At 36.3% G+C, this 16,983-nt stretch overlaps 1 protein-coding gene across 1 annotated transcript; it reads right to left on the reverse strand.

Annotated features, from left to right (window-relative positions):
- Nucleotides 1–10,013: 10,013 nt before the first annotated feature.
- LOC147489900 (PEBP (phosphatidylethanolamine-binding protein) family protein) lies at nt 10,014–10,458 on the reverse strand. The gene is given in 2 exon segments (XM_086574765.1): nt 10,014–10,115; nt 10,117–10,458. Coding segments are annotated over 2 exon segments (444 nt in total).
- Between the last annotated feature and the right edge of the window lie 6,525 nt (nt 10,459–16,983).

Below are 16,983 nucleotides of genomic sequence, written 5' to 3' on the forward strand. Positions count from 1 at the left end.
GGACATCTCGAAGACAAGATCTACCATCCAGGTTAGTTGAATCTTCATTCTTTTTATTTCATTCTTAGTTTAGTTGCATCATAATTAGTTTAGTTTTATTGCTTTCTAGTATAATTGCATTTAGGATCTTTTCAACAATTGAAGTTGTAAGCCAACACACCGAAAAATCAAACTCTAGTGTTTCTTGTCTGAATCTTGACAAACAGACTATCGTCTGTGGGAAGTGGTACTTAAGCAATCCAAGTGATTCACCATAACCCTAGAAGAGATAGCTTTAGACAACGGGCGAGATACTAGCTGGAAAGCCCAACCCAGTTGAAGGAAAGTAGTTTTGCATATTAGTATAATTTAGAATAGTTGCATATTAGTTTAATTGCATTCAAGCATAGTAGGATAGTTTTTCGTCATTTTCGCATAGCATTTTCTAGTGTATGCACCGTCGTCCATATCATCGTCCGGTAAGAACACAACAGTGGACAAGGTTTAACAACCGACTCACAAGAATACTAGACGAGATTGAAACAATGGCCGCAAGCAATAATGGAGGTGTTATGAATCCAAATAATTCTGAAGCTATCCCACCCATGCAAGCACAGCAGGGGAAGAAGCTGAGCGATTTTTATTCACCAATCATTGAAGACCCACCCAGCAGTATTGTTTTTCTAGAGACAGAAGCTAACCAGTTTGAACTTAGAGCATCAGTAATCTCTATGCTTCCAAAGTTCAATGGTTCAAACAATGTTCAGCCATATGTTCACATGAACAAATTTCTATCAGTATTCAGAACTTTCAAGAACCAGAATATCAAAGATGAAAGTATCAAGTTGATTCTTTTTCCGCTCTCACTCGAAGGTAAAGCCTCCGAATGGTTAACTGCACAGCTGATCAATTCAATAGATAATTGGGAGAAGTTGAGAACAAAGTTTATGAACAAGTTCTACCCACCCCAGAAGAGAGATGCCATGCAGCAAGCCATTAGAAATTTCAAAGGAAAAGTGACTTAAGAATATCATCAAAGCTGGGAGAAATTCAATAATCTGCTAGTCTCATGTCCACATCATGGATATGACAAGAGCACACTGGCTCATTTTTTCTATCGAGGACTCTTGATGATGAACAAGCAGATGATACAGTCAATGCACAAAGGCAAATTTACATCAATGGATAAGAAGGAAGCTTACAACTTTCTCGATAATTTAGCTAAAGAAACACAACAATGGACTATTAGCAACGAGGATGTCGATAGCATGGAGGGGGAGCCAAAGCAATTTGGTTACCAAGCACATGAAAAATCAGATCAAGAACTAAAGTCTACATTGGCCAGCCTGGCCACCAACATTGAAACTCTGAGTAAGAAATTTAATCAGTTCTCTATGAATCCCTCCAAGTTCAACAAGTCTCAAGCTAAATCTCTCCCAGTCATGCAAGCTAGCCAATATTGCGAAGTCTGTTCGGACACTTCTCATGCAACTCTAGAATGTCCTGGTTACTATCAACATGCATCAGTTGGAGAGTACAATATAAACTAATTTCAGAGGCCAAACCAAGGTGGTAATAACTTTCAAGGTAATTATTGGAGAAAGAATGTTGGACCCCCAGGTTCTCAAGATCAAAGTTATATTCCACAGACAAGGCAAGTTTCACAGTTGGTCCCTCAACAACAATTATACTCTCAACAAAATTCCAATACAAGTGGAGAGTTAGTGCCTGATCCTAGGAGAAATTATGCCGCACCTGCCAACCTGGAGAATGCAATTACTTTGTTATCACAGAAAAATCAGAAGTTTGAAAGTGTTCTAGAGCTTCTTGCACAGTCTCAGCTCAATCTCCAACAATCTCAGACAAGTCAATGTTCTAGAATGGAGTCTCTAGAGGCTAAGGTCGACCAACTCACCACTGCTTTGTCTGTAAAGACACAAGCCACTCAACCTAGCTTATTGGAACCAATATTGAAGAGTGAAGATGTATGCCACATTAGGACAACTTCTAGTACTGATCAACTCCATGATCATGTCAACTCAGTTACTACTCTCAGATCAGGATTGAAGATAGACAACAAGGTTGACTTACCTTCTCATGATGACATTGCTACAGAGCAATCAGTCAAGATTTCAAATGAAGTTCGAAAGGAAGTAGGGGAAATCCTTTCCACTCCCATTTGTCAAGACAACCAAGACAAGATATGCAAGAATGCCAAAGAGAAAGAAGAGTAGACACATGCTGATGTGTTTGTACCAAAGACACCTTTTCCTATTTTTTTGCTCAAAGCAAAAGGACAAGCAATTTTTAGAGATGAAGGAGGCATTTGAGAAAGATAACATCAATATCCCATTTCTCAAAGCGATCAAGCAGTTGCCATCATATGCCAAATTCTTGAAAGATGCATGTAACATAAAGAGAAGTACTCATGTTCCAAAGCGAGTGTTTCTAGCTGGACAAACAACATCTGTTATCCATCAGCAAGCTCCAGTCAAGCTCAAAGATCCAGGAAGTCCTACAATATCATGCAAGATAGGAGAAAAATTCACGGGTAATGCTCTTTTAGACCTTGGTGCTAGTGTTAATCTCTTGCCATATCATGTGTACCAAGCGTTGGGCTTGGAGAACCTAAAGCCTACAAAAGTCAAATTGAAGTTAGCTGACCGTTCTACCAAGATTCCTAAAGGCATAGTTGAGGATGTTCTTGTTCAAGTAGCCAATTTCTACTATCCAGTGGATTTCATTGTGATAGACACCCAAGAAGCCTTTGATAAAATTCCAATTATTCTAGGCCGACCTTTCCTCGCTACCGCAAAAGCTTTGATAAATTGTTACAATGGTGAAATGAAGATCAACTTTGGTAAGATGTCCATGGACATAAATATCTTTCACCTGTTGCATAAGGATTGTGATGACGCCGAAGGTGAAGAGGTGTACTTCCTTGATAGTATGATACAAGAATTCGTCCCATTCGAAGATACAATTGAAAGTGCTCAATCTACAGAAAATTGTGATGAACCTGAGAACCCCACCATAGAGGCATTGCTAGCCATGTTCTTGGAATCTTTGCAGAAAATTCAGAAATTAAGTGAGCAGAATGGAAAATTGATAGAGAGAGTATCATATCTTGAGAAGATTAACTCTACATTTTAGGATGAACAACAGACTTCTACCCAGAAAAATCAGTTGCTAGAGAATCAGCTTAAAGAAGTTTTGGAAAAATAACAGAATCTAGAAATTGAAATGAGTCTTCAGAAGCAGAAAGTGAACCATATTGATAAGGAGAATTGCACTGTTGAAGCTTCTTCTACACCATCATTGTGCGAACGAGAAGAGAAGTATGAAACGGTCTCGCCCACCCTAAGAAACAAATCGGCCCGGACATCCATTATCATTACTGTGGTGGTAAAAGGCACATCAGATACTATTGTCCTGTTAGAAAAAAAGATTTTCGTTAATCTTATACATTGTGGGGAACAACAAGGCCTATCACACAATCATCGGACTGAAATAGTTCAAGGTAGAGAAGCAACTTCACCAAGAATCTTTCCAAAGATATCAAGGAGTATTTTTAACAACCCACAAGGTGAGACCTCCTCGTCCTCCAAACATTCGTCAGATTTGGGTAAGAAAATCTGATCTCCTCACTCCAAATTGATAATACATTACGTCTTGGGGATCTGAGATAAAAAGACCTAAAAATTCGGCATCAATGGTAATATCCTACCTTTTTCTCATCCATTTCATTTACTTCTTTATACATTGAGGTCAATGCATGCATAAGTAGGGGGAGGGTGTACTTGAGAAATGAATTTCGAAAATTAGTTTTCAAAAATTAAAATATATTTTTTTTCTATATCAGCAGCATGAGAAAAATGAATTTTAATTATGAGTCTGGGATATAGATTCTATACTGCTTAGTGTTGAGTTTGATAGATAGTTGATATTATTGATTTCATTACCGCTTAGACTATTTATTATGCTCGGACATAGTTCTTGTTGATATAATTCTTTATCAAGGCACCACCATAAGATTTGGTCGGGCTTTTGTGTACTTTTGCTAGAAGAGAGATTTAAACCCCTAGTAAACTGGAAGTAGAATTTTTAGACTTAGCCTGTGAGCCTTGAGCTTTATACCCATTTTTTGGAGAGTTCTTACGAGAAAAATCCGAATCTTAGTGACTCAACATCTTTCAGTTATTTATGTCTTTGTAATATAGTCTCATTATTCGTTGATTTGGTTAATTATGAAGTAACATCAACTGGGGAGATAGCCATTAGGTCTTGTAGTCAATTCGAAACAGAGTATCATACTGATAAGTCAAGTAGTGAACCCATTCAGCCTTTATCCCACCTAGTAGGACCATCATGTTAAACCCTTTTGAGCCTTACAATAAGCCATTTTCTTTCATAAAACCCTTTACCCTTTATCCAACTCCAGACAAGGAGTATAGCCAAAAACCTTTATTAGCCATACCCATATGTTTATGAGAATACGAGGGGAATAAGGAAGAAGAAAGAGCACAAAAGGAAGAAATATTATAGAGATACAATGAAGACCATCATTCTATTTTAAGTGAAAGAAGCTAGTGGAAAACAAGCATATGCAGTACTAATCAAGGATATACCACTGAGCTAAAAAAAAAAAAAAAAAAAAAAAAAAAAGTTGAATAGAATGGATGGAAAAGCTAAGACAAAGAAAGAATTTTCTCTACAATACAAAATTTGAAGAAATCTTCCAAATAATGAAGCAAAAACCTTAGTATTTTTCAGAAACAACCTTTGAATCCTTTTTACCTTTCCTTCATAAACCAATACCCAAGACAAGTTACAACCCATGACTTATCATTACAGTATAGTACGAAGTCTAGAATAGGTGAGACGATGCTAAAGTGAAGGACTCGACACTTCATATGTGATTAACATTCTTTCCATGAGACTAATTTCATCCAGAAGTCCATTTTTCAAGGTAGTATGTGGGATGTTTGTATTCATTATTCTTTTCCCCACATACATGAGGTAAAATAGTAGACCATCTTCTGAGAGATTCTTTTCTGAGAGTATGACTGGTGAGGATTGAAAGTCGAGATTATCTATCTAAAGGTAAACTAGAGATTCCGTTTCTTGGATAGGAGAGTATAGGAGATTGAATGAGTACACACATTAGCCTTGATTGAGAATTTTGTCAATTTTTACTATCTCCCATCATAATCTGTGAGTCTTTGTAGCAATGTAGTCAACAATGGAGACCGTCTGTTGGAGTAAGCACTAAGTGGGTAAGGAATTTCTCTCTCTGAAAAATACTATCATTCTTGAACATGCTATTAATTGATTTTGTGGGTATATCACCTGAAAACCCTCACAAGACTATAACTCGTCATTTTTGGGGAACTTAAAGGTTTAAAGCCTTGTTGCATATGGTAAATGCAATCGCGATGCCTGCAAAAGTGAGTTAGGATTTTATTTTTTAGGATGTAATTTTGATCACTTATCTATTTTTTTTATCCTATTTGCTAAGAGACTAGCAAAATGCTAGTTGGGAGTTGTGATAAGTGCTCAAAAAGTACAATTTAACCCTCAATTATGCCTCTTGTTTAGCCATCTTAGTGGACTAATAGTGTTTATAAGTTATGTTTTAAGATTCTACAGGTGAAAAAGAGAGTTTTGTTGAATATTAGAGAAAAAGGGGTAAAATAGAGTAATACGGAGCATTAAGGATCACATGGGAAGCCCGTGGACAATCATGGAAAAGGCCAAGGAATTGAAGCTATTAAAGATACGACTTGGACCTATTTTAAAGTCTATTTGGAAGCCCAAGGCCAAAGGATTCGTTGCTTGGACCAAAGCCCGCAAAAGAGGATAAAAGGATAGAGCAGAAGAGACAAAATAGGCTTACGCGTCTGGGACGCATGGATCGAGCGTCCAGATGCATTGATCAAGTCTGGGATGCATGGATCGAGCATCCAGATGCATTGATTAAGTCTGGGACGCATGAATAATGCGTCGAGATGCATGAATTGACATTGTAGCCAATTCCTTCTCAGTTTTAGAGACGAAGTTGGACTCTGAAAGAAGTTTATTTGTATTAGGAAACAAATGACGGTTTGGATTGCTTCTAGAGCTCATTGTATCCCCTATAAATAGAGGACCTAAGTGCCTCATGTAATTTACCAATTCACTTATATTCTTGTCTCCAGAACTTGAGGCAGAGAGAGATTAATAATAAAAGATCGGTTTTAACTAGCTGAGTCTTGATAAATTAGTCTTTCTAGTCTTATGTTCTTCGACTCTTCTTCTTCTCGTTCTTCGTGTTCTTCCTTCTATATGGAAGGCTAATCTTCTCCTTCAAAGGAGGAGATGAAGCCAGTGCTTAAGGTTTAATGATTCTTCATGTTCATGATGTTCTTCAATCAGGTTAGTTTTTATGTTTTTAGTTATTAGTTCCATTGCCCACACCAGGGGATGGAAGTATAGATTAAGTTTTTTATTTATTACAATTGAATATCATGCTAGCTTAGGGTTTTCTTTATTGCAATTGAATATTTGATAGTGACATGATTTTATTTATTGCAATTGAATATAATGCTAGAATAGAGTTTTATTTATTATAATTGAATATTATACTATTATTCTCTACTTTTCTTCTAATTGTGTAGTGTTTTAGAGTAAAGGAAGTATTCCTTGTGTTTGCCTTAGATGGTGATTCATTGAATAGCTGACCAAGCTCACATAAAAGAAAAGAAGATACTAGTAACATGAACATAGGAACAACCTTAAGTAGAGTTAATTGTTTAACGATGTTTTACCCAAAAAGGCATCGGCACTCGCTCGATTGCCCGATTGTAATCTACTTGGAGAACAACATGAAACAAAAAGTCATTGAATTAAAAGCATTGGTGGATTTGAATATCTTGAATCTATCTCTCTCATATTCTCTTCCTATTTCCAATTCTTAGCTTTATTATAAGTTTAGTTAGTTTAGTTTAGTTTAGCATTAGAATCTAAAATCTTTACAATTATAGTTTTTAATCCCTCAAACCCCCTTTCCAGTCTTGTCCTTCATATAAACATACACTTAAAAGTGGAACGATATCCTACTCATCCTTTACTTATTGAGGGATAATTAGGTTTTGATACGCTTCTTTTTGTTCAACGACCATCATCTATCTACATCATCCATATACCACATCTACATACACAAAAGGAGTGAGTGTCAATCATCATACTATCATTGATATATAAACAATAACAAGACATGAATAAGGAATATAAATTTACTTATTTGATTTAAAATGAAAGTCTAATCATGCAAGATTGAATTAAAACTAGTAATGATTATTAACTAAATCTATGAATTAAAGCTAAAATGATTTAATGAAATGAAACTAGAATTATCAACAGCTAACTAACTTTATTGATCTAATGAATAATAACAATAAACTTATTCAAAACTGAATTCAAAACAAGGTAATAAAACTAATTAATGGAGTCTAAACTAATTTATTTTCTAATCAACTAAATCTATTCAATGTAAGAAAAAAACTAGATCTAAAACTAAGCTATTGGATAATTGCTAAGTAAAAAACTAGATGCTTAAGAGCTAAGTCTTCTGTCTTCAAATGGAGGAGACAAGATTCACTTTTTCGTGCATGGGCTGAGGAGCCATGTTTTGGGCCGAAAAATTGAGCCAAAAACCCAGTTTCTTCAGTTTACAGAGGGGTTTTCAGCTGGATTTGACTTCAACAACCTTTTCGTCCACTTTTGTGCCTCTGATTAGGTCAAGGCTTAGACCATTAGAAATCTTGTTCCAAGCCTGTCGTTTAAACATAAGGTAGGCCCAATTCTGAGGTCTGAGTCCAAAAATACAACTTCCGGAAGTTCTGCTGACTTTTGTGCGCTATTTCTGCCCGCGTTGACTTTGACTTTTTAGCTTTGACCGGGCTTTAAATGGGCTTTTTCTCCTTGGGTCTTGGCCTTTAATCATAGAACTTCTTAACAACCAACCATTGCTCCATTATCTCGCAAAAGGGGCGCATTTATGCACATATCCGACTCCAATACATGAAATACATAAGAACACGATAAAAAAACACTAACTCTTACTTATTAATCACATAATTGGTGAAAAACGATATTGTTAAAGGGGTTAAAACTACAGTTTTGGGCTCTTATCACAAATGCCAAATTGGGCCTTTTAAATAACTACTTATTTGATTACTTTTAGAGTTTCAAATGTTTTGATTATGTTTAGCCAGAGGTGGACACGTATGTGTCGTTTCCAGTTCACACCCTAGGTTTTGAATGATTAGATATTAGTCAGAAAGATATATATTTTTTATTGAATATCTGATTACTCAAAATTTGGGGTGTGACACTTAGAGTCGAAGAAACCATATCTATAAATATGGGTTCTCTAGTATTTTGTAAGAACCAACCCATTTTGAATATTTATCAATTGAATTGAATTGAATCAAATCTTATTTTATTTGATCTATCTTTCCTATCATATTATCTCTAGCTGTATTCTAAATCTTCATATTCTTTTTAGGTTTAAATACAGAAATATGCAACGTATTTAGGTCATATTAACACTTGTATCAACATAGAATTTTTTTTCACAAACGTATCAATGTACTATGCCCAATTTCACAAAAATAGCAATTTGTTAGCATCCGTCAGTTAAGTGATGATGTGTTCATTTATTTTAATTTTTTTTTGTATTTTCCACCCGGCATAACACGAGGACATAATGTGGTGAAAATAATACACCTAATATAATGGGTGAGATTGATAACTCTTAAGGCCCAAAAAGAATAAGGACCCAGCCCCAAAAATGGCATAACCTGACCCATGAAACAAAAGATTATAACCCGGCCCAACAATCTAACCCAAATTCTTATACTAAGCAACGACCGGGTGTACAAGATCACCCTCGCCTTCATCTCCTTCCCCAACCATCGAACCAGCAAACCCTAACATCAATGCCGCCATTTCCATGCCCTAAGAGGCTGACATCATTTAGAAGTTTAAAATGTGATTCACTAAATCAAGGTTCATGGGTTCATTGGAGTAGTCTACGACTATCCAATAACGACCCAAGAGAAAATTTGCATTCAAAATTGTAGTAATTAACATGGAACGCAATGGGTTTTGTTATGCTGGAAATGAATTTATGGGAAGTGCTCTACTTTGAATCAACTACCAACAGGTGTAAAATAAAAAATAAAAATTGCTCTTGATTTGAGATGTGTTCAATTACGCCCACCACTTCTTGTGTTCAAAATGAAACCAGGTCAGCGAGATATTTTGCCAAGAAACTTTAAGTCGGGAATGTTGGACAGTAACATCATCAACAGGCAAGGTACATCAAAATAACTCTATTTCTTCAACTACTAGCTTTTGGTCTCATGTTTGTAGGTGCTTCTAGGCTTCTAGCTAGAAAGACCTTCAGATTTATACAAAGGCTTTGGATGTGAAACCAATATTGTCAATTTAGGGTTTGTTGGTTCGATGGTTGGGGAAGAAGATGAGGGCGAGGGTGAACCTGTACACCCAGTCGTTGCTTAGTATAAGAATTTGGGTTATATTGTTGGGCCGGGTTATAATATTTTGTTTCATGGGTCGGGTTCTATAATTTTTGGGGCCTCGGTCCTTATTCTTTTTAGGCCTTAAGAGTTATCAATCTCACCCATTATATTAGGCGTATTATTTTCGCCACATCATGTCCTAGTGTTATGCCGGGTGGAAAATACAAAAAAAAAAAAAAAAAATTGAAAATAAATGGACACATCATCACTTAACTGACGGATGCTAACAGATTGCTATTTTTGTGAAATCGGGCATAGTACATTGATACGTTGTTGAAAAAAATATTCTATGTTGATGCAAGTGTTAATAGGACCTAAGTACGTGCATATTTCTATATTTAAACCTTCTTTTTACTTATTGTTTTTATTCGTCTAAATCTCTATCTTTCTTCTTCACTTCTCTTTCTTCCAAATATCTATTTCATTCTACAAATTATACGGTCCTTCTTAGATATTTAGATTCGAAGTAAAAAAGAAAAGAATTCTGACATTTTTACCAAGATGCATAACATCATCAAGAGCAAAAACAGAAAGTTAGAACTCAAACCGGCCTATGACCATGCCAACCAGGCAGTTTCCAATCACTATTCCCTTCTTTAACTCCACTAAATTCTTCTTCTTTCCCAGAAAACATTTATGAAAATCTTTTCAAAGTTGGTAGTATATTAAAAACGACCCAGTGAGCCCAAGGAACTATTGGCCCATCAGGATCGGACACATCAATGTCTAAAACAACGAGTGCAAGCGATTTAGTATCTTGTGGCAAATTATTGCATTCTAATGGTGGTGATAAGTTCTTTTTAGCACCTTGTCCTTCACCTGTATATTTCCTTGGTAACCTATCCTCGTGGCTTATCTCAAGAGATACCAGTCTGAATTCATCACTTGCCATTTTTTCACTTTGATTATTTTTGCCAATTTATTATACTATGCCACTTTGATATCTACCGTTGATTTAGTGGTTATTGTGGACTTGTGGCAATTTGACTGAGCATCAGCTGAGTTACACGTGTTCAAGATCTGTCCACATGTCTTGTTAAGCATCCAAAACTGTAATATAAAATCCCGTAGAGACATAGCATTTTGGTTAATTATGTGTTTAATAATCATGAAATAATCGTATTTTCGTGCTTTTGCAGGTTTGAGCAATCAATGTGAAAATGAGGATAAAAGACAGTATTTAAGCAAGGAACAGGGTGTTGATAAAAGCCTAAAACTGTAGTTTTAACCCCTTAATATTATTACATTTAAACCAATTATGTGTATAATAAATAAGAGTTAGTATTGTTTACATGCTTTTGTGTATTTCAGGTCTTGGAGTCAAATATGTGAAGAAACATGTCACTTTCGCAAGAGAAATGAGCAAAAGTTGGTTGCTAAGAAGTTCTATAAGGAAATGCCAAGATTCAAGGAGAAAAAGCTTTTTTAAAGCCCGATCAAAGCTGAAAAGTCAAAGTCAACGCAGGCAGAAATAGAGCATAAAAGTCAATAGAACTTCCACAGGCCATATCTTTGGACCAAGACCTCGGAATTGGGGATATTATATGTCAAAACGACTGGCTCGGAAAGTGCTTTCTAATGGTATAGTCCTTGATTAAATAAAAGGAGTAAAACTGGATGAAGAGGCTATTACAATAATTTCCTACAGAGAAACCCTTTTTAGACTTAAGTAATTAGGTTTTGAGCTTAATTTAAGGGCCCAAAACATGGCTCCAAAGCCCATGCACGAAATTGTAAACCTAGCCTCTCCTATATAAAGAGGACTAAGGCATAACTCTCAGGTACTTAGGTTTTAATTCATATAACCCTTCCATTAGTTTTAAGTTAGTTAATTATTCACTATTTAGTTTTAATATAGTTTTTCATTCTTACGGTCTCTTCCATTAGATTAATAAAGCCAAGTTATTGTTATTATGATGTCTTTTTCTTATTTTTCTATTAATGATAGTCTAATGAATCTTAGTTAAACCTCCATTAGAGGGGTTTGATGAAGCTTTGATGAAGACTTGATGTGTTAGTGTAGAAATAGTTATAGTAATTTATTCCACTCTAGAAAGTAGTTAATTCACTATGAGAATGAGTTTAAATTGCCTCACATGCTAATTATTAGTTGGTAGAGATTACCATGAATAATTAGGGATTAAAAAGACCCAACCTTCATGTGAAAACATAAAGATTAGGATTACAACAAATCTATGCTAGCCTATTAAGGATTAATCAAGGTGGAATCAAATCCCCCTAATACCTCTCTTCTCATTCACATTTTATACTCAAATTGCCATAATATAGTTTAGAACATTTTAATTAGTTATTTCACCATATTAGTATAATTTGCATATTGCTCTCATTGATATTATAGAATTGTTAAATTAGTGAAACTGTTAAGTCTAAAGAACTAGGAGTGGAACAAATTCTTTACTCCACCATATCGCAAGATAATCAAGGGTCGAAAACTTTGATATAAACGTAGAATCCAATAGCTTTCTTATTCCTAGCATAAATAATTATTCATAGGGTAAGAAACTGTCTTTTCTTTTTATCAAATGGCGCCACTGCCGTCTTCGTTTTGTTAGACTAGTTTCCTATAGTGTTTAGAATTCTACCAATATCCCATTTTTCCCGCCCACCCGTCTGTTGGTTCTAATTGTGTTGGTTTTTTTTCTTCGAAATTTTTTTTCTTGACTTTGCACATAGAGTGCGCCCGCACCGCACCGTCTTTACTCTTTCTTTGGAGCGCGCCCATGCCCTTGTTACTAGAATTTTTTGCGAACATTACATAGAGCGCGCCCGTGCCGTTATTTACTCTACACTAGAGCGCACCTGCGCCCCTCTGGAGAATAGCCTGATTTCACAATTTAGTCGCTGGCTCACGTTTTGTTCAAATTATTTTTACTATTCAGTGGTTTCAACCTCTTAAATACACTGGGATTGCATAAACAAGACGCTTATTCATACGCGAAGCAAGGAGGCCTTCATGTACTCTTTCTTTCACTCCTCGTCTTTTCTGTCAGAGGATTTTTCATTCTAGCATATCAGGTTTGTTTGACTGTTGTTAGTTGTTTGTATTCATATTGGGCTTAGCCTTGCATGAGATTAAGGTCCAATAAGAGTAAACCATCTTCTGTTATTTATCATAAACGTCAACGCACTCGCCTATCTAGAATATCACACACTACACCTGCATTAATGGTTGAAGAAACAGAGACTCCTCTCTCTGACTTTTATAAAGCCCTTAATGATAGCCCTAAGTCTTGCATCGTTCTTGCAAACCCAGTGGGGGATTTTTGAATTCCCCTGAATATATTTAATTTGTTACCGATTTTTCATGGGTTAGACCATAAGAAGCCTTATCAGCATATGTGTAGGATTGAACAAGTTCTTACCACATTTCATCATCCTACCGTAGGTTCAGAACAAATTAAACTTAGGGTGTTTCCTTTCACCCTAGCCGATAAGGCCAGGCAACATCTTGGTTAACTACCCAATCGCCTAATTCTGTGAACTCATGGGCCAACTTCGTTCAATTGTTCATGGAACAATTTTACCCACCGCTGAAGACAGATGAAATACTTCAAAAGATTCATTTCTTCAATCAGAATCCTCATGAATCCTTTTCAGAGGCCTGAAATCATTTCACTGATCTTCTCATCGAGTGTCCACATCATAACCTTGAGAAAGACACGCTTGTTCGTGCCTTTTTCAAAAGGCTTTTACATCACCATAAATAGGTTCTTGATATAATGACTGGGGGTGGTTTCCTTAGTAAAGGAGTAAAGGTGCCTCAGAGGCTTATAAGTTTTTAGAAGATCAATCTAAGCGTCAAAATAACTGTGGGTGGGGTGTAATGACATCCCCCTCCAATAATGTTTTTTCCACAGTTCAGGCTGCCAGTATGTTTGAGGTTAAATCTAATCCTGAGCTTAGAACTCTAATCGAATCTCTCACTAAAAAGGTAGAAGCCATTTCTATTCAATATAAGCCTGCTCCTGTCATGAACATAAACACTCTTCCATGTAATTTCTATTATAGCCTTGAGCATACTGACTTTTACCGTCCTCTCCTTTATGAACAACTACCCACATAGTCGGATAATGTTTGCTCCATAAATAGCGAACCTAACCCACCTTGGAGACTGTTGGCAAAATAATCAACAAGTTACACCTCCGAGGTTTAATAATCAAAATGTTAGGCTAGCGAACAATTACAATCAAGCTCCACCGAGACAAGGACAAGGACAAGGTAATTATAATAATAATTATAATGCTAATAGAGGTATCATTCTAGTTATATTAGTAACAAGTATCGCAACCCACCCATTAATAATCAACGTGAGATAGTTCCAGTCACACCACCTGTGGCAGCTACACCTTCATAATCGGATCGTTTCAAAGCCTACATGCAGGCTAACCATCAAATTTTACAATCCATTAATCACCACATACAACAGTTAACCTAAGAGAAAGCCCAACCAAAAGGTGTATTTCCAGGTCAAGCTACACCTAATCCTAAAATGCCAAACACAGCCTTTGAAATAAACCGTAATACTAGTAATGAAAATATAAACATATGTGAGTTAAATGCCATCACTACTCTCCGTTCTGGCAGAGTGGTTGATAACGTCGTAACTATGCCAGTTGTTACCCTACCAGTGGTCATTACAACTAAAAATTTACTAGATACCGAAGTAGTAACTGACGATCCTACTCCTGTAGAGGTACCAGTTAAACCTCAACCCAAGAGGAAAGCGGCCAAGGTTAAGACTCCTATTGATCCATCTGCTAAATATAGAGAGAACTCACCGTTTCCCCAGAGACTAGCCATGTTACATAAGGATACAAATTTTGACGAGATTAGGAAAGTTTTTAAAAATCTAACGATAAACCTACCTTTTCTTGACGCTATTAAAAAGTTACCACAACATGCTAAGTTTCTAAAAAAGTTGTGCACTACTAGGCGGAAAACAAATATACCAAAAGACGCCTTTTTAACTGAATAGTTTATAATTCTATCTAAACATAATGGAATTGTTAAGTATTAGGACCCTGGTCATCCTACTGTACAATGCACCTTGGGGGATACCCACACGATGATTGCGCTATTAGACCTAGGGGTAAATGTTAACTTACTCCCTTATTATCTATATAAACAAATAGGTCTATAAGAGATGCAACTAACTAAAATGAGGTTGCAATTAGCTGACCATTCTATTAAGTATCCTAAGGGTGTTGTTGAAAATGTTCTTGTTAAAGTTCAAGATTTTTACTACCCAGCAGACTTCGTTATCCTAGACACAGAAGTGACTAACGACTCTGGTCATATCATTTTAGGGCGTCCTTTCTTGGCAACTGCCAAAGCGCTCATTAACTGCCGCGATGGGTCGATGTCCATGTCTTTTGGCCATCTGTCTGTTGAGGTAAATGTTTTCAAGATGATGAAACAGTTACCTGATACGTCTATAGATGGAGAAGTTAGCATGATCAAGAGCTTAGCTCAAGATTATTTCAACAATACATTTCTAGAAAATCAGATGCACCAATTCCTTTCCTTTGGAAGTTCCGACTTCGACGATGACTCCTACTTAGAGGAAGTCAACGCCCTTTTCGAGTCTACTCCTATCTTAGATCTATCTGTAGCTCTATCTTCCTAGTTTGAGGACCTCTTACCTAAACAAGTCTTCACTACTCAAGACGAGGACCCTCCGAAATCCTTTTTCCCCATTCCTCCCACCCCTGTGCTTAAACCCCTTCCTTCTGAGTTAAAATATATCCAGCTTGATCCAGATAGTAGTCATCTGGTGATCATATCTTCTCAGTTATCTGCTACTGAAGAGACACGCTTGATTAGGATGATTAGGGAACATCGTTCTGCGATCGGTTAGTCCCTGCAAACGTCTATAAAAAGCCGTTTTAATATCAGTACTAATTATACAACCTCCCGATTGGTCTAAACCTTTCAAGCTTATGTGTGATGCTAGCGATTATGTTGTTGGTGCTATGTTAGGCCAGAAACTAGATGATAAGTCCACTGTTATTTATTATGCTAGTAAGACTTTAAATGATGCTTAACGGAATTACACTACTACTAAAAAGGAATTTTTAGCTGTGGTTTATATTTTAGATAAGTTCTTCCCTTATTTGGTTGGTTCTAAGACCTTAGTCTACACTGACCATATAACTCTTAGGTACCTTCTCGCCAAGAAGGATGTTAAACAGAGATTGAGCCGATGGATTCTTCTCCTACAAGAGTTTACCCTAGAAATTAAGGATAAAGGAGGGGTTGAAAATGTAGTTGCCGATCACTTATCTAGACTAACTAATGACAGTGATAATGATTCTGAGTCCATACCTGATTCTTTTCCTGATGAACATCTTTATTATATTTTTTCTGCACTTTGGTATGCCGACATTGTGAATTATTTAGCTTCTGATATTATTCCTGATGTTTAGTTAAGAAATGATCGTAAAATATTTTTGCCAGAGTTAAGCTATACTACTGGGATGAGCCTTACCTTTTTAAGTATTGTGCGGATCAGATTATTCGTCGTTGTATTCCTCTGTGGGAATATAATGAGGTTTTATCCTTTTGCCATGACAAAGAGTGTGGTGGCCATTTTAGTGGTATGAAAATGGCAGCTAAAGTTATGTAATGTGGTTTTTATTGGCCTACTCTTTTTAAAGATGCACAAGTTCACTGCAAGACGTGTGTTCGCTGCCAACAACTTGGGTGTATCACTGAACGTAATATGATGCCTTTAAATCCTATTATGGTGGTATAAATTTTTGTTGTCTGGGGCATTGATTTTATGGGTCCTTTTCCTGTTTTCTACAGTTTTATTTATATTCTAGTTGTCGTGAACTACGTTTCCAAATGGATAGAGGCCATGGTTTGCCGTAGCAATGACCATAAGACAGTTGTGTTTTTTGTTAAGGAGTACATTTTATGTCGTTTTGGCATCCCTAAAGCCATCATCAGTGATGGCGGAATGCATTTTTGTAATAGAGTTGTTGCTTCTTTAGTTAAGAAGTACGGAGTTACCTATAAGGTGGCTACTCCATATCATCCACAGACTAGTGGCCAAGTAGAAGTCTCTAGTAGGGAAATTAAAAAAAAAATTAGAAATGACAGTCAATCCTGATCGGAAAGATTGGTCTAAACGTCTAACTGATGCCTTATGGGCATATCAAACAGCTTTTAAAACTCCTATAGGAATGTCTCCCTTTAAACTTGTGTTTGGAAAACCTTGTCACTTGCCCGTTAAATTGGAGCACCGTGCTATGTGGGCTATAAAGAGCCTTAACTTCAATATGGATGAGGCAGGTGTTAAGCGCAAATTACAATTAAATGAGCTTGAAGAAATTCGTAATGATTCTTATGATCTCGCGAAGGATTATAAAGCTAACATGAAACGTGTTCATGA

This window comes from Coptis chinensis, chromosome 7, assembly GCF_015680905.1.
Source record: "Coptis chinensis isolate HL-2020 chromosome 7, ASM1568090v1, whole genome shotgun sequence".
Taxonomy (NCBI): domain Eukaryota; kingdom Viridiplantae; phylum Streptophyta; class Magnoliopsida; order Ranunculales; family Ranunculaceae; genus Coptis; species Coptis chinensis.